Source organism: Oncorhynchus gorbuscha, linkage group LG12 (assembly GCF_021184085.1).
Source record: "Oncorhynchus gorbuscha isolate QuinsamMale2020 ecotype Even-year linkage group LG12, OgorEven_v1.0, whole genome shotgun sequence".
NCBI classification, from domain to species: domain Eukaryota; kingdom Metazoa; phylum Chordata; class Actinopteri; order Salmoniformes; family Salmonidae; genus Oncorhynchus; species Oncorhynchus gorbuscha.
In genome coordinates this window covers 12,474,310-12,499,258 of record NC_060184.1, presented here as the reverse complement: position 1 = coordinate 12,499,258, position 24,949 = coordinate 12,474,310, and the positions used below count along the sequence as shown (strand labels likewise).

Sequence of the window (24,949 nt, the reverse complement as noted above, 5' to 3'; positions counted from 1 at the left end):
AACCCCTGACTTTACGGTGTATGTGTGTAATATATATATAGACTCACAAAGGGCCAGGAAGGCGTGCTGCGAGGCGGTGAGCACCAGGACACGGCGTAAGACGTCCTTGTTGATGATGTAGTTCTTGATGTGGTAGGTGTGGTGTTCCACGCAGAACGTCAGCAGCTCCAGGATCAGAGCCAGCAGCTGAGATGTCTGGAAGTCATCTGGGGGAGAGAGGTGGTGTTTGGGGGGGGTTCATAACTATCATAAAGCACTCCCACACATACAGTACAGTGGCTCATATGGTGAGCGTGTGTGTGTGTGTAAGATTGGTGGTCATTCACTCACACATACAGTAGCTCATCTCAGGTGAGCGTGCCTGTATGTATAACTTTCAGTGAATGTGTTCTCATGATAATCAGAGAACTCACATTTACAGTGGGCCATGGTCAGGTCAAAAATAATGTAATCTTTGCACACACACGTACAGGGGATTGATGACTCACCTTTGCTGAGTTTGTCGTCTGTGGTGTTTGCCAGTAGAGGAGCAGAGAGGATGTGCATGCAGTGCTTGTAGAAGAAGCTTAGGAACTCAGTCTTCTCCGTTTTCTGCAGAAGGACCAGAGACAAACTGAGTTACAAACACTCCCAAGTAAAAAAATAAATAAATAAAAAAGCTTCAACAAAACACAGGAGATCTACACCAGGGGTTAGACGAGAGAGGCCTGGTCTCCGGACGAGAGGAGAGAGGTGTGAGAAGGAGCTAAACTTTCGTTGACGATGACAAGCATGTTCCTGGGTGAGGGTTGTTAGCTCGGGGTGAGAGGTGTAATAAAGAAGGGTGAGAGGTTAAGAGGTAAGAAGCTCTACTCACGTTAGCGGTAGCCAGCATGTTCTCAGGGTCCACCAGGGTGCGCAGTAGGCCCATCAGCTGCACGGCGCCGCCCAGCTCGGGGTCCGTGTCACAGATCATGTGCTCAATGATCAGGTTGATCAGCAGAATGTCCTGGGAGAGACATGGTGGGAGATACAAGAGAGACTTTAGACAGACACCATTAGCACTGCTCCCCTAGGGACAGATCTGGGATCAGCTTCCCCTCCCCCAAACCTAACATTAAACATCCGTGGGGGGAAATGCAAAACTGACCCAAGATCAGCATCTAGAGGCAATATTACCACGAGCACTCATGCTACCTTTAAAAACACACATAGGCGACTCAAAGAACGTCAGACCGGATGACGTGAAAACTTAGACTACCCTATGTTGCTTGGCAGTTTGCCTGGCTGGCTGATTTGAAGAACATGCTAGCTTAGCTACATCCAAAATTCCAAACTGAACAAATATGACACTTTGAACATCCAAACTTCCTAGCTAAACCGTAGGTGATGTCGCTAAACATATCCTGATAAGACATTAAAATGAGCCAAGCTATTGCTTTAGTTAGTCTTCATGACAAGTCTTATGCAAACAGAAGGCAAAAGGTTCAACATTTTAGGCATCACTGTCTCATTGCAAACAGTGACATCAGGTTTCGTCCTGGCATGATGAGTCGCCTATGTGAACGCAGCAGAATGCACAATGGTGGCGTTCCAGGTCATTTTTATTGCAGTCAAGCTGTGAAGATTACCAAAGGATTCAAGATCACAAAGCCTGGAAAGGTGTGTAACGTCTCAGGAAACTCATTGATGGGACATAAGCCTAGAAATATTCTGAAATGCACAGCATCGCGACAGCAAAAACGAAAACCTGGAACGTCACCCCTCACAATGTTCCAACCAGTTCAGGGAACAGAACCGAAACCCGGAAAAGGACGACATTTTGAGGAAAGGAAACAGAACCGAAAGGGATCTCTAGTGTTCCGGAACATTCAGTTTATTTGGTTGTTTCATATTTGTCCCATTTCGATAGTCCATAACTCTGAGGTTAGACTCTCTGATGTCCTACTAAGGGAATGCAGGGGTGTATTCATTAGACAAACCCCATAGCAAATTCAGTTCTAAATGTTTTGCAACGGACACAGTTTAAACCAAACGGGAAACATTTTTTGCAAAGACAATGAGAGTTTATAATAATAATAATAATAATAATAATATATGCCATTTAGCAGACGCTTTTATCCAAAGCGACTTACAGTCATGTGTGCATACATTCTACGATAACAACATTAGACCATTAGACCATAACAACATTAGACCATAACAACATTAGACCATTAGACCATAACAGCATTAGACCATTAGATCATAACAACATTAGATCATAACAACATTAGATCATAACAACATTAGACCATTAGACCATAACAACATTAGACCATAACAACATTAGACCATAACAACATTAGACCATTAGATCATTACATTTACATTTACATTTAAGTCATTTAGCAGACGCTCTTATCCAGAGCGACTTACAAATTGGTGCATTCACCTTATGACATCCAGTGGAACAACCACTTTACAATAGTGCATCTAAATATTTTAAGGGGGGGGGGGGTGAGAAGGATTACTTTATCCTATCCTAGGTATTCCTTAAAGAGGTGGGGTTTCAGGTGTCTCCGGAAGGTGGTGATTGACTCCGCTGTCCTGGCGTCGTGAGGGAGTTTGTTCCACCATTGGGGAGCCAGAGCAGCGAACAGTTTTGACTGAGCTGAGCGGGAACTGTACTTCCTCAGTGGTAGGGAGGCGAGCAGGCCAGAGGTGGATGAACGCAGTGCCCTTATTTGGGTGTAGGGCCTGATCAGAGCCTGGAGGTACTGAGGTGCCGTTCCCCTCACAGCTCCGTAGGCAAGCACCATGGTCTTGTAGTTTCTATTGCACAAATTCAGGTACAGTTAAAGTTGGAAGTTTACACCTCACAGTTAAAGTTGGAAGTTTACACCTCACAGTTAAAGTTGTTTTTGTTACACCTCAGCCACATACATATAAACTCAGTTTCACAATTCCCTGTCTTAGGTCAGTATAGGATCACCACTTTACTATAAGAATGTGAAATGTCAGAATAATAATAGAGAGAATGATTTATTTCAGCTTTTATTTCTTTCATCACATTCCCAGGGGGTCAGAAGTTTACATACACTCAATTAGTACTTGGTAGCATTGCCTAGCATTCCACAAGCTTCCCACAATAAGTTGGATGAATTTTGGCCCAATCTGGTGTAACTGAGTCAGGTTTGTAGGCCTCCTTGCTCACACACGCTTTTTCAGTTCTGCCCACAACTTTTCTATGGGATTGAAAACAGGGCTTTGTGATGGCCACTCCAATACGTTGACTTTGTTGTCCTTACACCATTTTGCCTCAACTTTGGAAGTATGCTGGGGGTCATTGTCCATTTGGAAGACCCATTTGCGACCAAGCTTTAACTTCCTGATTGTGGTCTTGAGATGTTGCTTCAATATATCCACGTAATTTTCTCCTCATGATGCCATCTATTTTGTGTACCAGTCCCTCCTGCATCAAAGCACCCCCACAACATGATGCTGCCACCCCCGTGCTGCATGGTTGGGATGGTGTTCTTTGGCTTGCAAGCCCCCTTTTTACCCCAAACAAAAAAAACTATGGTCATTATAGCCAAACAGTTCTATTTTTGTTTCATCAGACCAGAGGACATTTCTCCCAAAAAGTAAGATATTTGTACCCATGTGCAGTTTCAAACCGTAGTCTGGCTTTTTTTAATGGCGGTTTAGGAGCAGTGGCTTCCTTGCTGAACGGTTTTCAGGTTATGTTTATATAGGACTCATTTTACTGTGGATATAGATACTTTTGTACCTGTTTCCTCCAGCATCTTCACAAGGTCCTTTGCTGTTGTTCTGAGATTGATTTGCACCTTTCGCACCAAAGTACGTTCATCTTTAGGAGACAGAACACGTCTCCTTCCTGAGCGGTATGATGGCTGCGTGGTCCCTTGGTGTTTATACTTGCGTACTATTGTTTGTTCAGATGAAGGTGGTACCTTCAGGCATTTGGAAATTGCCCCCAAGGATGAACAAGACATGTGGAGGTCTATAATTTATTTTCTGAGATCTTGGCTGATTTCTTTTGATTTTCACGTGATGTCAAACAAAGAGGCACTGAGTTTGAAGGTAGGCCTTGAACTACATCCACAGGTACACCTCCAATTGACTCAAATGATGTCAATTAGCCTATCAGAAGCTTCTAAAGCCATGACATAATTTTCTGGAATTTTCCAAGCTGTTTAAAGGCACAATCAACTTAGTGTATGTAAACTTCTGACCCACTGGAATTGTGATACAGTGAATTATAAGTGAAATAATCTGTCAACAATAGTTGGAAAATTACTTGTGTCATACACAAAGTCGATGTCCCAACCGACTTGCCAAAACTATAGTTTGTTAATTTTTATTTCACCTTTATTTAACCAGGTAGGCCAGTTGAGAACAAGTTCTCACTTACAACTGCGACCTGGCCAAGATAAAGCATAGCAGTGTGAACAGACAACAACACAGAGTTACACATGGAGTAAACAATAAACAAGTCAATAACACAGCAGACAAAAAAAAAAAAGAGTATATACATTGTGTGCAAAAAGGCATGAGGAGGTAGGCGAATAATTACAATTTTGCAGATTAACACTGGTGTGATAAATGATCAGATGGTCATGTGCAGGTAGAGATACTGGTGTGCAAAAGAGCAGAAAATAAAATAAATAAAAACAGTATGGGGATGAGGTAGGTAAATTGGGTGGGCTATTTACCGATGGACTATGTACAGCTGCAGCGATCGGTTAGCTGCTCAGATAACAGATGTTTGAAGTTGGTGAGGGAGATAAAAGTCTCCAACTTCAGCGATTTTTGCAATTCGTTCCGGTCACAGGCAGCAGAGAACTGGAAGGAAAGGCGGCCAAATCAGGTGTTGGCTTTAGGGATGATCAGTGAGATACACTTGCTGGAGCGCGTGCTACGGGTGGGCGTTGCCATCGTGACCAGTGAACTGAGATAAGGCGGAGCTTTACCTAGCATGGACTTGTAGATGACCTGGAGCCAGTGGGTCTGGCGACGAATATGTAGCGAGGTCCAGCCGACTAGAGCATACAGGTCGCAGTGGGTGGTATAAGGTGCTTTAGTAACAAAACGGATGGCACTGTGATAAACTGCATCCAGTTTGCTGAGTAGAGTATTGGAAGCTATTTTGTAGAGGACATCGCCGAAGTCGAGGATCGTTAGGATAGTCAGTTTTACTAGGGTAAGTTTGGCGGCGTGAGTGAAGGAGGCTTTGTTGCGGAATAGAAAGCAGACTCTAGATTTGATTTTGGATTGGAGATGTTTAATATGAGTCTGGAAGGAGAGTTTACAGTCTAGCCAGACACCTAGGTACTTATAGATGTCCACATATTCTAGGTCGGAACCATCCAGGGTGGTGATGCTAGTCGGGCGTGCGGGTGCAGGCAACGAACGGTTGAAAAGCATGCATTTAGTTTTACTAGCGTTTAAGAGCAGTTGGAGGCCACGGAAGGAGTGTTGTATGGCATTGAAGCTCGTTTGGGGGTTAGATTGCAGTGTCCAAGGAAGGGCCAGAAGTATACAGAATGGTGTTGTCTGCGTAGAGGTGGATCAGGGAATGACCCGCAGCAAGGGCAACATCATTGATATATACAGAGAAAAGAGTCGGCCCGAGAATTGAACCCTGTGGCACCCCCATAGAGATTGCCAGAGGTCCGGACAACATGCCCTCCAATTTGACACATTGAACGCTGTCTGCAAAGTAGTTGCTGAACCATGCAGGGCAGTCATTAGAAAAACCGAGGCTACTGAGTCTGCCGATAAGAATATGGTGATTGACAGAGTCGAAAGCCTTGGCCAGGTCGATGAAGACGGCTGCACAGTACTGTCTTTTATCGATGGCGGTTATGATATAGTTTAGTACCTTGTGCGTGGCTGAGGTGCACCCGTGACCGGCTCGGAAACCAGATTGCACAGTGAAGAAGGTACGGTGGGATTCAAGACGGTCAGTGATCTGTTTGTTGACTTGGCTTTCGAATACCTTAGATAGGCAGGGCAGGATGGATATAGATCTGTAACAGTTTGGGTCCAGGGTGTCTCCCCCTTTGAAGAGGGGGATGACTGCGGCAGCTTTCCAATCGAGGTTGGAGTAGCCAGGAGGCAGGCATGGCCAACCGTTGAGAAATGCTCGTTGAAGTTTTCGATTATCATGGATTTATCGGTGGAGGCCGTGTTACCTAGCCTCAGTGCAGTGGACAGCTGGGAGGAGGTGCTCTTGTTCTCCATGGATTTTACAGTGTTAACAAGAAATGTGTGGAGTGGTTGAAAAACGAGTTAATGACCCCAACCTAAGTGTATGTAAACTTCCAACTTCAACTGTAGGTGTAGGTCCCTCCCCGCTTAATTGTGTTTTCTTATGTTTGGTTCATATTAATACACATCCCTGGTATAGGTGAGAGCTGTACTCACGTCATCGTTCTGCTGGGACTCCTGCATGACAAACTCTCGTACCATAGAGGGGTTGTACTCCACCAGATAGGAGAAGATATCGGTGGCCGCACCACGCACCTGCACATCATCCATCCCCTGATGGCACGAACACACACACCACATCAGTCACAGAACACAATGGAATAGAATATTACGGAGTAGAACAGAATAGACTAGAATAACAACATCATAAGTAGTTAGTGAAGGAAAAAAACATGTGAATGTGTTAGTAATTGTAATTGTTAAAGGCCGATGGCACCTTAGTATGGCTGGTCAAAAAAGAGCAGTCAAATGCTTGAGCGGTATTTGATTTAGTTTGCCTGGTCAAATGGAATGCTTCCAAAAGTTATTTTACCATTTCTGACCCTGACACCCAAGATGAATTAACTGATTGTTGACTGATTGATTTTATTCTAGTGTCATACACCTATTGATGGCCAGCTCACATGGGCTTATAAGTAACACTATTATTTATTTATGTGCACAAAACACAAAAATAAAATTGCAATGATCGCTAAATACTGGACAATTTAAACACTTCACCAATCCTCTCTTCCACAAACATGTGTAAATATTGTATTATAAATTGGGCCTCATGTATTCTACTGATGTTAACATGTTTATTCTGTTATTCTGAAACATTTACTTTATGTTCCTATTATTATTTATTATTGTTGTTGCATTGTCCAGAAGGAACCTGCGAGTAAGCATTTCATTGGACGGTGTATGCCATACATACAACTAATACAACTTTAAAATTACACACAGACTATAATCATGGCAAGACCAGCTGCCAGTATGTCACATTTTAACAAACAATACATTTCTCCTTCTTCCCAAGACTATGAAAATAAATTCCTCAAACACTTTCAAGTATTTGTTGTGTATGACCCAGGTCTGGAGTGCTGTGTGGGCTCTCACCAGTACCACCTCTAGTGCAGGGAGAATGCCCATGTTCGACAGAGTCTTGAAGAAGGCTTCTCTGTTTTGAGGTTGTAACGTTTGGGAGAAGGCGCAGAACTCCTTTAGGAAGTTTACCTGTGGAGAAGAGAACTTCATGTTAGCCAATGACTACTATACAATGTGTGAGAAAGGTGGTAATAATTGTCAATTTTGTCCAAATAAACCCTTGTGCTTGATTCACATTATAAGGCCAAGCCAAGCCCTACCGGCCTGGTAATGCGACCTAGTTTTGTAGGGCCCATAGTGGGAGTCCGGCATTAGTTGCGTCTGTGCGGATGTCAGTTGGCGTACCAATTCATATCGCTTGTCGTCATCTGTGGCCTCGTCTGTGAGCTGTGCAAAGAGGTCTGTCAGGAACTTCTCATCGTCCTGACCGTGAAGGAAAGAAAAACAAGAGAAAAGGTTGAGGAGGACAACGGCATAAAGTTGTACATGGACACAGATCTGTCCGTTCTTGGGTTTGACTCCCAAAAGGCTATGGTTGGAGAGGGGTAAGCTGATCGTAGCTCTGTGCCTATGAAGGCCATTTGTATCTGAAGTTGGCATGGTCAATAGGTCTGCTGATGTTTAGCTGTTCCACCATGCAGTGTTAACCCTGGGGTTGTTTCAATAGGTACGAAACAAGAGAAACATTTTCCAAAAAGAGGAAGTACTACCGTTCCTTGTCCAATAAGAACACTCATTTTAACTTTTAGTTGAAAAACATTTTAGCTTAACAAACCTGACTCACTGTAAGAGGAAGTTGAAAACCGTTTCCTAGATAAAAGGACCTTTATGAGAAGTCCTCATTAGTGATGGGAGGGTGAAAATGATCGTTACATATCGGCATATTTATTTACTTATATTGCCATATATATTTTTTCATTAATCACAATATTCTTTTTGCACTAGTGGGCAGTACCTGTGACAAAACTCTGTTTCCTTCTACAGCACGTTCTCCTCTTTTTAAAATGGTGAGCAAACATGTTTTCAGCACTTATTTCCATGACTGATCAAAACCTAGTTTTGGAATGGCTCTCGCTTATCCCACTGCAGCAGACATATAGTGAGCAATATGTTTGGAACATTTAAAATAGCAGAATCAAAATAAGTTTAGAATCGTAACATACTGAACAAAATTATTAAAAAATGCAACATGCAAAAATTTCACAGATTTTTACTTGAGTTACAGTTCAATATAAGGAAATCAGTCAATTGAAATAAATTCATTAGACCCTAATGTATGGATTGATCACTGGATATCAATACAGATATGCATCTGTCGGTCACAGAAAACCAGTCAGTATCTGGTGTGACCACCATTTGCCTCAAGCAGTTTGACATCTCCTTTGCATAGAGCTAATCAGGCTGTTGATTGTGGCCTGTGGAATGTTGTCCCACTCCTCTTAAATGGTTGTGCGGAGTTGCTGGATATTGGCGGGAACTGGAATGCGCTGTCATACACACCAGTCCTGAACATCCCAAACATGCTCAATGGGTCACATGTACAGTGAGCACGCAGGAAATGGAAGAACTGGGATAATTACAACTTCGAGGAATTTTGTTCAGATCCTGGCGACATGAGGCCGTGCATTATCATGCTGAAACATGAGGTGATGGCGGCTGATGAATGGCACAACAATGGGCCTCAGGATCTTATCACGGCATCTCTGTGCATTCAGATTGCCATCGATAAAATGTAAGTGTTTGTTGTCCGTAGCTTATGCCTGCCCCCACCATAATCCCCCACCATGTGGCAGTCTGTTCACAACGTTGACATGAGCAAACCACTCGCCCACACGACAACATACACGAGTTCTGCGGTAGTGAGGCCGGTTGGACATACTGCCAAATTCTCTAAAACGATGTTGGAGGTGGCTTATGGTAGAGAAATTAATTAAAGATCTGGTGGACATTCCTACAGTCAGCATGCCAATTGCACGCTCCCTCAAAACATCTGTGGCATTGAGTTATGAACAAAACTTTAGAGTGGCCTTTTATTTTCCCTAGCACAAGGTGCACCTGTGTAATGATTATGCTGTTTAATCAGCTTTTGATATACCACACCTGTCAGGCTCACTAGTGTATGGACAATATATCTGGTAACTTTTATTTCAACTCATAAAACATGGGTCCAACACTTTACATATTGCATTTATATTTTGTTCAGTATACACATTGTATCCGCACCTAAGCATTTCCTAGTCACAACATTTTACCATAGTTAACTAATTAAGTTTTCTTATTGGACAAGTCCAGCTAGTCCCTCGCTGCTTCAGTCTACTTTCTTCCCTTTGGTGCCTGATTAACACAGCCCATGTCTGTCCGTTTCCCCCCAAACAGCATAACCTGTTTACAAAACACTCTTCCGTTTCCACGGAGACTAGCGTACACAAACAAGGTGTGGAGTTGACAGTGTAACAACCATAAGGTCACTTGACCATAAAAGCAGCCAATCATTGACCATGGGTACAGCACATACAAGACAAAGTAAAAAGCACAGGCTTTCTTTATAGTGAGAACACAGAGCAGTTATTTATACTAGACTTTATCTGGTGCCTCTGTAATGACACAAATGCTGACCATTTATTTTAGTTCCAAGGGGTGTGGTTAGGGCCAGGAGAATGAACCTCTGGGCTCTAGGCGTGGTTCATATGGGTACCAGTCTCCTTACTAGCGAACTTCCTGTACTCCATGTCATGTGCCAAAGACACTGGCCTTTCTGCCATCTTCAAATACGAACACTATCAATAATGAGCTTGAGATCACCATCACAGTTATCGTCCAATCACAACGATTATGCAAATATTGGAACACTATCACTTTCTCTTCACAGAACATGTTGGTATCTGGTTGCTAAGCAACAGTTTGTTTGTCCAGATGAAACCAGTCTGTCAAAAGTTTGGAGCTCACAGCTCACATGCATAATGCAATTCAAACCACAAAATGCCTTAAAATACAACAACTGGCCAAGCTAAGTGCTAAATGTTTATTTTTGACTTTGTTATAACTTATAATTCTATTTAAGGCTCCACATGTCATCATGGAAAATATTCAATGTTATTTCCAAAAACCAATGAGCAACTCCACTGTAAATCCAGCACATATTGAATGTTGAGATTGCCGAAAGGCCCGTTTATTTGCCAATGACAAGGAGTGGAACGTTAGCGACTGGTACTCAGACTGGGGTTTATATGGCTATCATAAGAAAAACAAAACAAAAATAAAAACCAAAACACAGAAATCGCTGACATTTCACCATGCTCCCCATGTACACCTGCATGTGTGTGTGTGTAGCACCTTACTCTGGCCTATGTTGTCCTGACTGTGGCCACTTAATTCAAATCAAAATCAAATCTTATTTGTCACATCGTTGGTAAACAACAGGTGCAGACTAACAGTGAAATGCTTACTGACGGGACAACAATGCAGAGATAAAATGCTACTAATTATAGAAAAAAGTAACAAGGAAAAAAATACAAAACATGTTTGTGTTTACTGTGCATGCTGGTGCCCTCCCAGTGTCCCCACAATCTCACCTGCAGCATGCCCACGATCTCCACCTTGTTGAAGAAGATGAACGAGTGCAGCGTGGAGAGCATGTTCTCCTCGAACACCGACGGCGTGGGCAGCACCATGTCCTGGATGTACTGCACCCGGTACGTCTGGTGGATCTTGGCACGCAACTCAGGGTCGCCGATGGGGATCACCTCCTTGAAGCGGGCAGTCTTGGTGAGGAAGTCACGGTGGCGCCGCGGCGCAGCCCCCAGCACAGGGTCGTGCTCCAGGCAGCCAATCACGTCCATGATGCACTCCTCTGAGAACATAACCTCGAACAGTGCCGTGCGGTTCAGCAGGAAAATGCCCTTGACGATCTCATAGAGGTGGTGGAGGCCGTCGGCGTTCTCCAGATCCTCGCACTGGCGAAAGAGCTCCAGGAGCTTGCGGATGTAGCCCTCGTTCTCCACAGCCAGGGCCAGTTTCTCACGGCGTAAGGGCGAGGGGAGGGAGGAGGCCACAAGTTCTGCGAGCTCCTCGAGGCGGCCCAGCTCGCAGGGTGGGAGCTCGAGCCCCGGGGAGGACATGTCGTCGAAGCGCTCCTCCTCCGACTCATCCACCAGCTCTTGGGTGATGTCCACCGACGGGTCCTTGCCCTGGACCTAGTAGAGACGGAGACACGGGAGTCAAAAATCACACAAACAAACCAATGAGTTATAACAACAGAACATTAGGGACAGAACAGAGCGAAACACGAGTCAAAACAACGCATGAAGGCATGTTATACATGAACATGCCAGTTCTATCCTTTAAACCATACTTAGAAATGTAGAAAATTACATTCTCACATTAAGTGAAAGCTAAACATATAATTACACTTCATTATTAAGGGACTTTTGGATTCTAGCCACAAGACAATAGAGTTGAGTATGTTCCACCTTCATCTTATACTCACACACAGAGAAGAAAAGTGGGATTACCTGACAGATTTTCTCCCAGATCTCATCGCAGCCAGCCTTCTCCTGGAAGCTGAGGGCCAGGTCATAGTTCTCAGCCTCCGACCATACTATCAACGTGTCCTGATGGAAAGAGACAAAACAGCACTATTACTATCATAAATACCCTGTTAGAATAAGACAGGAGACATGACGCTAACATTCAAGTGTCTTCGTCCAGCAAGTGACTGACCTGTTGTTTCTGGTAGGCTGTGTTTGGGTTTATCTTCGACTCCAGCAGCAGGGAACCTGGGGGTGTGAAGAAACACAAAGTGAGTTAGCGATGACACCAAAAACTAACATGCAGCTTTGCGCAAAGATTTCGACAGCTGAAGTGGACGCAGCTCACTGCTGCAAAAGGACGGCGGGGGGCTAAATCGGGAGTTGTGTATCTCGGCCCCTCTTTGGGCGGCTGTGGGGACAGTGTGATTATGTAACTGTAAGGCCACAACATAGTGTTTAGACTGTGCTGCATTTACAACAGGGGCCTGGCTGAGATGGGACATGATATTCCATGATCACTTCTAGCTATGTATTTGTATATTTTGTATATTTTAGTGCACATAGTATGAGGATTCAGGAGTCAGTGACTTGTGTAGGACTCAAGGGATCAATGAACCAACCACTAATTAGATATGGAGACTCCTCTTTTGACTGTCTTCATAATAGTACACAAAAACGAGGCTACGTAGTTTGTTTACAGATAGCTAGCTAGGTGTTATCGACAACATCGTGACATTATCAGAACAAAGAGTATAGTAATCAATCAATGGTTGTGAGTATTAGTGAGAGTATAACAATGCTTTTACCTGACTCACCATCGCTCTCCGCTCGCACCAGCAGAGACATGCCTTTCAGCCGCTCTACATAGCCCGAGGAGACGTGTCCGGTGCCGCGGTCGTCCCATTGTCTGTCCTCGTTGAGCGTATAAACTTTGACTCGGCGGCGGGTGTCCGTCATCTTGGCAGGTGGTCGTGACCGCTTTCCCCAGCCGACTTCTGTTTACCTTGCTCCGCAACGCGCCAACTCTACCGACTGCCTAGTGTGGTGGTTGTGAGGATCAACTACCGTACATCCACTTAGTCAGAAGAGTTTTTTTAACTAGATTTACTAGCTAGTTATCACAGTTCGCTATGTGTAGCTTGCTACAGATGCTAGCTGGCAACCACAAAACTTGCCTCGCTCAGACCAAAAAGCCTACGACGCGTCCGTTCGCACTGTCTAGCAGATCGGTTAGCTAGCTACCGACAGTCTCCTTCAGAAACTAGCTACACAAACAGTACAACCATAGACCAAATAATACGTATATAAACTAGGTTCGAATGGGAAACATTCCGTGTAATATTACAAATATACTATGTTAGAGGACTTCAGCTATAGTACACTGAGATGATTGCTATATGCTAGCTAGCTAGCTATCTACCGGAGCTAACTAGCTAGCACGTTAGCTAGCTAGTCGGCTAACTGCCTTGCTACATTCAACATCTTATGAAAACAGTACATTATTATACATCGACAAATACCATACACCGGTTACATTATTGCCCGTTTACGAACCGCAACCAGTGTCGTTAAATGTAGCCCGACTTTTCCGATCAGCTATACGGCTTTCTATAATACGTTAGCTGCTAGCTAGCTATTTCTTTCCCAAGTGTTCCGCCATGTTCTGGCTCCGGGCCGCGGAGAAATCAGTCTCTCTCCTCACTGGGTGTCCTTGCATTTCAAAATGAGGAAGACCATCAAGCTGTAATCGTATAACTCCCCCCAATGTTATGTTTCACATACTAACATTATTTGTCATTCATTTCCATTATATCGCTTATCTAGATAATTGTTAACTACAGCCCCTGTGACCATTCAGCCATCTTGGGTCCCTTCAGAAAGTCAGTACGGGGTTTCCAGCACAGCAACAACAGGGCAGCACAATAGTATCCAGCTGCAGCCCCGCAGTAGCCTGTCACTAAAAGGAATACTATCTCCATCTTCAGGCCGTGGTTAATCCCTAGCACATACATGTGAACTTTTTCTTTCCTCCTTTCCTAACTTTAAGGAAAGGGAGCTAGAGAAGGAGGGGAGGAAAGGGTGGTAGGGATGGAAAGGAATCTAGGAAAGGAGGTAAGGAAGCTAGGAAAGAGGAAAGGATAGGGAGTTAGAAAATGGAGTGAGGAAAGCTAGAAGGGAATCTAGGAAAGAAAATTAGTAAAGGAAAGGAAGCTAGGAAAATAGCTAGGTAAGGAAAGGAGATAAGGAAATAGCGATAGGGGAATAGAGGAATGAGAAGTAGGGAAGGAAAGGAAGACTTTTTTTTCACTATTGCTACTCGCTGTTCATTATCTATGCATACTCGCTTTACCCCTACATGTACATATTGCCTCAATTACCTCAACTAACCTGTACCCCCGCACATTGACTCGGTACCTATATAAGCCTAGTTATTGTTGTTTTATTATGTTACTTTTTTTTACATTAGTTTATTGAGAAAATATTTTATCAACACTATTTTCTTAAAACTGCATTGTTGGTTAAGACATCTTATGGCTGCAGGGGCAGTATTGAGTAGCTTGGATGAAAGGTGCCCAGAGTAAACAGCCTGCTCCTCAGTCCCAGTTGCTAATATATGCATATTATTAGTAGTATTGGATAGAAAACACTCTGAAGTTTATAAAACTGTTTGAATGATGTCTGTGAGTATAACAGAACTCATATGTCAGGCAAAAACCTGAGAAGAAATCCAAACAGGAATTTTCAACCCAGCCCCAATTGAATACACAGTGGGATATTGGTTATGTTGCACTTCCTAAGGCTTCCAGATTTACACCTTTTGTATTCAGCTCATGTGACAAATACAATTTGATTTGATTTGATTTGGAAAAGAAAGGGAGCTAGGAAATAAGGTTGGAAATGGAGTGAGGAAAGGAGAAAAGGAATCTAAGAAAGAAAATGAGGATTTCACATGTATCTGGTAGGAATGAACCATGTCCAGTAGACAACAATTTCCTGCTATGATGCGATCACATTTAATTGTCTTGTATCTGTAAAAACAGCTGGACATAATGATGTCACACCTAAAAAACATATTTTTTAAATACTAAAAACTAGAATGTCAAATAAAAATTAAGTGGTTGAAGTGTTTACATTTAGTCAAATTGCACATGAGTATCTGTTTCATTTCTCAGGTAGCATGAAAAAGCCAGTATAGATAGAATGCAAGAATTTACTCATATTTGCCATATTCTAGTAATTGTCATGTGTCAAATTTCTGCCCTGCTAGAGCTACCCCGGTCTGTAAGTGCTGCTGTTGTGAAGTGTAAACATCTAGGAGCAACAACAGCTCAGCCACAAAGTGGTAGGCCACACAAGCTCACAGGACAGGCCCGGCAAGTGATGAAACATGTAGCGTGTAAAAATTATCTGTCCTCAGTGAAACACTCACTACCGAGTTCCAAACTGCCTCTGGAAGCAACATCAGCACAAGAACTGTTCGTCGGGAACTTCATGAAATGGGTTTCCATGGCCAAGCAGCTGCACACAAGCCTAAGATCACCAAACACAATGCCAGGCGTCGGCTGGAGTGGTGTAAAACTCACCGCCATTGTTCTCATGACCAGTGGAAACGCGTTCTCTGGAGTGATCAATCACGCTTCACCATCTGGCAGTCCGACGGACTAATCTGGGTTTGGCGGATGCTAGGAGAACACTACCTGCCCCAATTCAAAGTGGCAACTGTAAAGTTTGGTGGAGGAGGAATAATGGTCTGGGACAGTTTTTCATGGTTCAGGCTAGACCCCTTACAATGAAGGGAAATCTTGACTCTACAGCATAAAATGACATTCTAGACGATTCTGTGCTTCCAACTTTGTGGCAACAGTTTGGGGAAGGCCTTTTCCTGTTTCAGAATGACAATGCCCCCATGCACAAAGCAAAGTCCACTCAGAAATGGTTTGTTGCGATCTCTGTGGAAGAACCTGAATGACCTGCACAGAGCCCTGAATGCCGACTGCGTTCCAGGCCTATTCGCCCAACCTCACTAATACTCTTGTGGCTGAATGGAAGCAAGTCCCCGCAGCAATATTCCAACATCTAGTGGAAAGCCTTCCCAGAAGACTTGAGGCTGTTATAGCAGCAAAGTGGGGACCAACCCCATATTAATGCCCATGATTTTGGAATGAGATGTTCGACGAGCACGTGTCCACATACTTTTGGCCATGTGTATATTGTATAGGCCTTATTATATGGGCTAGCCAACTAATTTTCAGCATTTCTTCAGTTAGTAGCAAAGCAGGCTACAGCCTCATGATAAGCCAATGCCAACCTAATAGTTTCTTAAGAGGAATTTATACAAAAGCCTACCTGTAGGTACTCTCTCCCGGGTGTCATCCTCAGCATCGTCTACGGACGCTTCTCCCTCAGGGCAATTGTCATCACCTATGTGGAGATTGAGAATCACAACATTATTGCAAGTTACCTTGCTGAAGTCCTATAGCCTAATGTAACATCACTTATCAGCACGTGAGCTGTTTATGTTGTGTGCATTGAAACAACAGGTCTTTGTCCTAGGATTTCATTCTTTCCGATAGAAAAATATCCCAATCATGCTTTTACCTCCAGGACCACTTTGAAGAAGTTCTGTTTTTTCACTCAGGTAGCACTGTTTCAAGGCCTTCCACTTGGATCTTTAAGATGTGCCAGGCTTTGTTATAGCCCTTACTCTGCATGTCTTATTTACAGTAATTGTTCAAATAATCAGGCGTTTCTTGGAGCGTTTTCCATACTTTTGAATCAAACCAAAAAAATATTTGGTCTCTTCCTCCGTACACTTGAATCTTTGTGTGCTCGGCAGGGTTTGAATGGCGCTGGAGGGTATAGAGCCGTTTTACAGGCTCCTGACCAATTGTGCTATTTTATGTGTTAACTTCTTTAGTACATAATGCTTCCGCCATCGTTTCTTATGACAGAAAAGAGCTTCTGGACATCAGAACAGCGATAACTAACATCGATTTGAATGAGGATTTCTACTTCAATGAGTCGGAGGCAAAAGACATACTGCTCATCCCGGACCAGGCCCAAATCCCTGAGACTCGGAAAAAGGAAGAGGCCGGAGTGCGGGATACATGACAAGACTACTTTGCCGGAAAAGGGGCTGCATATCGGGCAGCCTTCTGAGAATCTGGAGGCGAGCGAGTAAACTCCCACTGACATCCGTTCTTCTTGCTAACGTGCAATCATTGGAAAATAAAATTGATGACCTACAATTAAGATTATCCTGCCAACGGGACATTAAAAACTGTAACATCTTATGTTTCACCGAGACGTGGCTGAACGAAGACACAGACAATATAGAGCTAGCGGGATTTTCCATGCACTGGCAAAACAGAGACTCTACCTCTGGTAAGACGAGGGGTGGAGGGGTGTGGCTATTTGTCAATAACAGCTGGTGGGCAATGTCTTATATTAAAGAAGTCTCGAGGTATTGCTCGCCTGAGGTAGAGTACCTTATGATAACATTTACATTTACATTTAAGTCATTTAGCAGACGCTCTTATCCAGAGCGACTTACAGATTGGTGCATTCACCTTATGACATCCAAGCTGTAGACCACACTATCTACCAAGAGAGTTCTCATCTGTATTATTCGTAGCCGTCTATTTACCACCACAGAACGAAGCTGGCACTAAGACCGCTCTCAACCAACTCTATAAGGCCATAAGAAGAAAATGCTCACCCAAAAGCTGTGCTCCTAATGGCCGGGGACTTTAATGCAGGCAAACTTAAATCAATTTTATCATTTTTTTACCAGCATGTCACATTTGCAACCAGGGGGGGATCCTAGACCACCTTTACTCCACACACAGAGATGCATACAAAGCTCTCCCTCACCCCCATTTGGCAAATCTGACCATATTTCTATCCTTTTGATTCCTGCATACAAGCAAAAACTAAAGCAGGAAGTACCAGTGACTCGCTCAGTATGGAAGTCGTCAGATGATGCGGATGCTACACTACAGGACTGTCTTACTAGCACAGACTGGAATATGTTCTGGGATTCATCTAATGACATACACCACCTCAGTCATCGGCTTCATCAATAAGTGCATCTATGACGTCGTCCCCACAGTGACTGCACGTACATATCCCAACCAGAAGCCATGGATTACAGGCAACATCCCAAACCATCAAACAATCAAAGCGTCAATAGAAGAATAAGATTGAATCCTACTACTCCTGCTCTGACGCTCGTCAGATGTGGCAGGGCTTGAAATTTATTACAGACTACAAAGGGAAACACAGACATGAGCTGACCAGTGATGCGAGCCTACCAGATGAGCTGAATGCCTTTTATGCTCGCTTCTTGGCAAGCAACACTGAGGCATACACGAGAGCACCATCTGCTCTGGATGACTGTGTGATAAACGCTCTCGGTTGCTGATGTGAACAAAACCTTTAAACAGGTCAACATTCACAATGCCGCTGGGCCAGACAGATTACCAGGATGTGTACTCAAAGCATGAGCGGACCAACTGTCAAGTGTCTTCACTAACATTTTCAACCTCTCCCTGACCGAGTCTGTAATACCTACAGGTTTCAAGCAGACCACCATAATCCCCGTGTCCAAGGAAGCAAAGGTAACCTGCCTAAATGATTACCACCCTGTGGTACTCACATCAGTAGCCATGAAGTGCTTTGAAAGGCTGGTGAAAGATTATTGGAATCTGTGTGGGTAGCTGGACAGGTAGGATGACTGACAATGAAGGTGAACAGGTGGTCACGTGTCAGGTGACAGGGGAATGGATGAGACTGAGGCAGGAATTCCTTTAACCTCTTGCTCCTACCTGGCACGCAGGCGTCCCATCTAGAGCTCTGGAAATGCAAATGCGCTACGCTAAATGCTAATAGTATTAGTTAAAACTCAAACGTTCATTAAAATACACATGCAGGGTATTAAATTAAAGCTACACTCGTTGTGAATCCAGGCAACAAGTCAGATTTTTAAAATGCTTTTCGGCGAAAGCATGAGAAGCTATTATCTGATAGCATGTAACACCCCAAAAGACCCGCAGGGGACGTAAACAAAATAATTAGCATAGTTGTCGCTACACAAACCGCACAAATAAAATATAAAACATTCATTACCTTTGACCATCTTCTTTGTTGGCACTCCTAGATGTCCCATAATCACTATTGGGTCTTTTTTTCTTGATTAAATCGGTCCATATATAGCCTAGATATCGATCTATGAAGACTGTGTGATAAACGGAAAAAAATAGCGTTTCATAACGTAACGTCATTTTTTTAAATTCAAAGAGTCGACGATAAACTTTCACAAAACACTTCGAAATACTTTTGTAATGCAACTTTAGGTATTAGTACACGTTAATAAGCGATAAAATTCATCAGGAGGCGATGTAAATCCTATAGCTGTCCGTCTCGAAAAAATGTCTGGAGAGAGCTCGACCAAAACAAAGCCGAATCAAATGACAAGACTCTAGACATTGTGTGGAAGCTGTAGGCACTGCAACCTCGGCCTCATGTAATTCGGTTCACTTTGAACAATTCCTGGAAGTAGCGCAAGGATATTTATTTCCATTTTCAGTGATCAGATTTTCTTGCACTTTTCGATGAAACGCACGTTCTGTTATAGTCACAGCCGTGATTTAACCAGTTTTATAAACGTCTGAGTGTTTTCTATCCACACATACTAATCATATGCATATACTATATTCCTGGCCTGAGTAGCAGGGCGCTGAAATGTTGCGCGATTTTTAACAGAATGTTCAAAAAAGTAGAGGGTCGACTGAAGAGGTTAACCATATAGTGGTATATTTACTGAGTAGTGTGGATTCATGGACGCACAGAACTTCTGGATGAGATGGAGTTAAGGAAGAGAAAGCAGCGGGATCAGGTGATGGCAATTTCCTCCTTTTATGGAGTTGAGATCTGTTGGACATTTCCACCTGACCTAATTAAAGCGCCCCTGGCCCAGCTGAGTAAATGGCAATGAATTAAAGGATTATTCCACCAACTCCATGGGCCTTTTCTACAGCTGGTCATGGCTCACATCAGCAGCATCCTTCCGGACACCCTTGACCACTCCAATTCGCATACCGCCCCAACAGATCCACAGATGACGCAATCTCAATCACACTTCACACTGACCTTTCTCACCTGGACAAAAGGAACACCTATGTGAGAATGCTGTTCATTGACTACATACAGCTATATATATGCCATTTATATGCCATTTAGCAGACGCATTTATCAACACCAGTCATGTGCCATACATTCTAATGGGTGGTCCCGGGATCACTAAGCTAAGGACTACCAACTGAGCTACAGAAGGACCACTATAGTTCAACACCATAGTGCCCACAAAGCTTATCACTAAGCTAAGGACTCTGGGATTAAACACCTCCCTCTGCAACTGGATCCTGGACTTACTGGCGGGCCGCCCCCCCAGGTGGTAAGAGTAGGCAACAACACGTCTTCCACACTGATCCTTAACACTGGGGCCCCTCAGGGATGTGTACTTAGTCCCCTCCTGTATTCCCTGCTCACCCACAACTGCGTGGCCAAACATGACTCTAACACCATCATTAAGTTTGCTGACAACACAACAGTGGTAGGCCTGATCACCGACAACGATGAGACGGCCTATAGGGAGGTCAGAGAACTGGCAGTGTGGATGCCAGGACAACAACCTCTCTCCTTGTATATAGCCTTGTTATTGTTATTTGTTATTGTTATTTTGTTTTACTATTTCTTTTTTTTATTAGCACATCTTTCTCACTTTTTAACTCAGCATTGTTAGCTCATAAGTAAGCATTTCACAGTAAAGTCTACACCTATTGTATTTGGTGCATGTGACAAATACATTTAACTTGTTGCTCTGTCCTGCAAGCATACGCTATATTAGAGTGAATGAGATGCGGACTGGTGATTTATAGTTACGTGACATTACATGCCCCACGTACCTTCAAAACGAGTCAGCATTAATCACTTATTCAAAAATCACTGTTTCTATCATTTGTTCGCAATAAAGTTTTACCAAAATATAAATCCACCACTGTTGAAAGGATAAAAACGTTCATTTTTAGAAAATGTCTATATATTCCTTTTCCATTACACGTCACATTTGCGACATTGCTTTTGTTAAATAAACCTGAGTCAATGGAAACCGGCCTAGTTTTAGTGGCAGGCTTCTGTTGGGCTGCAGCTGGGCGCATATCGAGCAGCCCGCCACATTTTAAAGCAACAGTACACAGATTTCAAAACGTAAGGCAAGAGCCTCTCAGCATCACTTGGCGCAAAATATGAAGATATATGCAGCTAATGACAAGGAATCATAACTACTACACGTACACAGTAATATTCAATTATTTGGAAGAATCTTTTCAGATTCAGGTCTCCCTAGAGAATGTCATGTTTCATCCTCTGGTAATTTACCAAATGTTTCTATCTAAACAATTCAATCCATTTGAGTATCTTCATTCCACCAAAGATGAGCTGTATATTGATAATCTTTACATAAAGATTTGCCTCTTCCGCTCTGCCTGTTCACATCTTCTCTGTATAAAAGCATAGATGCAGTCTGTACCATAAGCAGTATATAGATATGCTTTCAGTAAAAAAAAGACACTCCAAATCAAATCTGAAAACGATAGTTAATTTATTCAGAGAAAATAACAAAATGAACATGAAATCAGATGTCAGGCAAATACATTTACAAAAACAGACAGGTTTAAAATGAGAATGACAGTAAGAGGTGCAAATATGGAAATTAATCTACTGACACTAAATCTAAAATCAACATTTTAATTTCATTTTTTTTTTATGAACAAATCACACCCTTAGTGGCATGTTACAATTCAATTCTCCCTTAAAATGTATAAAAACAAAGCATATAGTCACTCCTATCCATCTTCCTTGAACAGAAAGGAAAACAATTGCTGAAAGAAAAACAGTACTTAAATAGTTGTCCTGTTTTTAGCTCGTTTTTCTTCTGTTCAATAGATCCATCTTCACCAAGCAACTAGCCCCTCCCACAAATAGACCCAAACAAATCACAGGCTTGTCTCCCAAGCCCCACCCCCAGATCAGTCCCTGTTCGAATACCTTCAATATAGCTGTTTTCTCCCTTCCTTGGAGTACTCACTGATCTGGTTGGATTGGCGAAAGCAATAGGTTGATAACCTTGCTCGCATCTATCCAATCACTTCTAGATCTGTGATTCTCAAGGAAGGGAGGCTGCACTTTGTTTTGTGTGTACTCGAAAACAGGGCCACTGTCCCCCTCCCTTCATACAGCCCAGTAATAACCCAGACCAATAAAACCAAGGCCCACCCCTACACCCATCTGATGAAGTTGCCCCCATGCACTGTTCCAGAATCAGGGTTTTTACCTCCTAGTGGTTTGGGTTCTGACCGTGGTAGAGCAAACTGACCCTAGATCTGTGCAATGGGGGCAACATCTTGGCTACCCCCCCTTCCTGCCTGCCTTTACTTCCCAGCTTGTTGGGCCTGACGCCGCAGGAGCACGTAAATCTTCTCCTTGATCCAGTCTTTGTTGTACGGCTGGTACGTCTGAGTGTCTGCACGGTACCTGAATGAAGAGCAGAAGGTTCGTATTCATTAGCCACTAAACAGAATAAAAACAGACAAACCGTGAGGAAATACATCAACATTTCCAACAAGAACCACGTTTTTTTCAAAAACATTTTTTTAAATTTAACTAGGCAAGTCAGTTAAGAATTTGTTCTTATTTACAATGAAGGCCTACTGCCTTGTTCAGGGGCAGAACCACAGATTTTTACTCTGGGATTCGATCCAGCAACCTTTGGGTTACGGGCCCAATGCTCTAACCACTAGGCTACCTGCTACTCCCAAAATAAGACCCAGGAGAGACATGTCATGAACATAAGATTGTTCTCCCACGACATTAAGCCTTGTGCTCAATTGGCAGAGAGGCTATTTGACCCCGGGAAATAAATTCTACCAGACCTAATTACCCGGGGGAAAACAGAAGGCAATTTTTAGTCGCGATCCAAAATGGAACCCTAGTCCCCCAAAACCTTGGCAGAGCTGTGAAATGACAGGATAGACCAGGGTGGTATTCACTAGGAATGGAAACAAGAAAACGGTGAGGGACTACCTGAACTTGTCCAATAACAAATCATTGTTTGTTTGTTTGTTCCCCCCCCCATTGCAAAACATTTTGCTACAGTGTCAACTAACAAATACAACCATACCTAATAATAATAGCACCTCTGGAATGCAAGGTGGAGTTATTGCTAAACCATTGGGCTCTAATGGTGAGGTTGCACAGTACAACTTACACTAGACAGCTGAGGTCTGCCAAGTCATCAATGAAGTCAAACAGCTGGCTGATGTCATAGGTGATGGAGGGACTGTTGGGATTCATCCTCTTCAGGTGCTCTTCGTACATTTTACACACACCTGGATCAGGAGGGACACAGGTTGAGACAGTGATACATAGAACGAGGCTACACGTGGAAATACTTCTGAGTTCAGGACAAAACAAACCGTGCTGACCAACAGTCAAAAGCAGAATGTCACCATGTAGAATCGTCTGGATATTATAACAGTAAGCGATGGCCAATGTTCTGGTCAGAGGCAATAGGACAGCCAACCACTTCTTTTTACCATTCTTTGGCACAGTGTGTTCTTTAAGTGGGGCCTACACCAGGGGTCGTGTTCAGTAGAGCACACCGTAGCAAAACGTTTTGAAACTAACCATGAACAGCTTTCTTCTTATTGGACATTCGGGTAGTAGGTAGGGGTTATACCTACTGGGAACAACCACTTCAGAGACCCAAACAGCACCACTCAGTGTCTGTAGACTGATTCTCACCTTCCATGCATTCGTTGACCGACTCGTAGTCGGCATATGTTCGCCCCTCTGGTCTCTTAGTTGGCTGGACAAGCAGAATGGTGTGTGACTGTAAAGAAGAGAAAAACACTTTTTTCAAATTATTTTTTTTACATATGTAAGTGTGTATTTGGCCTATACTGTAACAACCAAAACACACCGACCATGACGTTGTCAGTAAATGTTGTTACACACTTTACCACTGCTCAAATGGTATTTTATTATACAGACATAGTTACAATTAATCCAATAAGAATAGAGCAGATGGAATTTGGTCTGACGAACCTCATAACAGTCCCTAACGGATCAGCTTTGCTTACTGTCTCCATAACGCATAGAGTTGCTATTCTTGTATGACACGCATCAACATCCGCGAAGCTTGCTAACATTAGTGTAAATAACTGCATTTGGCTCATTAGAAAAATGTGTATCTAGCTCGTAAAGTTGCGAGCTCCTGCCAGAGCCCTGTAGCTCGGGCTATAGCCAGCTAGCCACAGTTTTAGCTAACTAGCTCAGCAAGAGTCGAATGATTGGATAATATAGTTTCAAGATTATTTTTGCTCTTCGAACAGTGCAAAAAAAAATCACACTTACCATGTTTGTGTTGGTGTCCGATTATACTTTTAAAGCTAGACTTACAGATTCAGCGTTTAAATGGCTGTTATATTGCTCTGCTAGCCCCGTGAAATGTAGCTGTATGGAAAGAAATTGCGAGAAAGGAAGTAGTGATGGTTCGTTCGGGAACGGCTCCTTTGAACGGATATTTTTTTGCTGAACGTCGGGAACCGATTCGCAGTGGTGAAAAGAGCCGTACGTTTGACTCCCTGGTTTGCGTACTGCTACGATTGCTTTTGGAGCACACAAGTCATTTCTCTAAAGAGAGAAATTCCTCACTGCAGAAACAATAAATAGTGGTGAGAGCGCGTCAATCTGGTCCACGCAGATTTATTCAGTGAGTAAAAAAAAAATATATATATAAAATACTTTGCTCGGGTACAAATGTATTTGGACGCACAATCTGACAACCTTTTGCTTTACATGGTTCTAGGTCGATTTCTAAGCATTTTGAACGAAGAGCCGTTTTGGAGCCAAATAGGCCAGCTCTTTTACGTGAAAGGAGCCAAGTTGGCTGCTCACCGAAAAGACTCCGAATGGCCATCACTAAAAAGTGGAGAAAATATCTATCTATTTCAAAGTAA

The 24,949-nt window shown here is 43.1% G+C and overlaps 2 protein-coding genes across 4 annotated transcripts in view; both read right to left on the bottom strand.

Annotated features, from left to right (window-relative positions):
• Nucleotides 1-13,849, bottom strand: part of LOC123990539 (serine/threonine-protein phosphatase 4 regulatory subunit 3) — a 29,067-nt gene extending 15,218 nt beyond the window's left edge. For 2 of the 3 annotated variants that reach the window (XM_046291128.1, XM_046291129.1), the window contains exons 1-10: nt 12,677-13,848; nt 12,061-12,116; nt 11,853-11,951; nt 10,914-11,534; nt 7,687-7,764; nt 7,354-7,470; nt 6,412-6,528; nt 857-988; nt 489-591; nt 48-206 (exon numbers count right to left, since the gene is read on the bottom strand). In XM_046291128.1, coding sequence (XP_046147084.1) covers nt 48-206; nt 489-591; nt 857-988; nt 6,412-6,528; nt 7,354-7,470; nt 7,687-7,764; nt 10,914-11,534; nt 11,853-11,951; nt 12,061-12,116; nt 12,677-12,827 — 1,633 coding nt within the window. In that variant the 5' untranslated portion in view covers nt 12,828-13,848. Of the gene's footprint in view, nt 1-47; nt 207-488; nt 592-856; nt 989-6,411; nt 6,529-7,353; nt 7,471-7,686; nt 7,765-10,913; nt 11,535-11,852; nt 11,952-12,060; nt 12,117-12,676 lie in introns of all 3 variants that reach the window. The other variant, XM_046291130.1, reaches the window with a different exon arrangement.
• A 7,665-nt stretch (nt 13,850-21,514) lies between these two features.
• On the bottom strand, nt 21,515-24,783 carry LOC123991558 (enhancer of rudimentary homolog). Its single transcript, XM_046293184.1, has 4 exons — nt 24,345-24,783; nt 23,733-23,820; nt 23,197-23,317; nt 21,515-22,463 (listed from the first exon to the last, which is right to left on the bottom strand). The coding sequence occupies exons 1-4, from the start codon at nt 24,345-24,347 to the stop codon at nt 22,361-22,363; spliced, it is 315 nt and encodes a 104-aa protein (XP_046149140.1). The 5' UTR covers nt 24,348-24,783; the 3' UTR covers nt 21,515-22,360.
• Between the last annotated feature and the right edge of the window lie 166 nt (nt 24,784-24,949).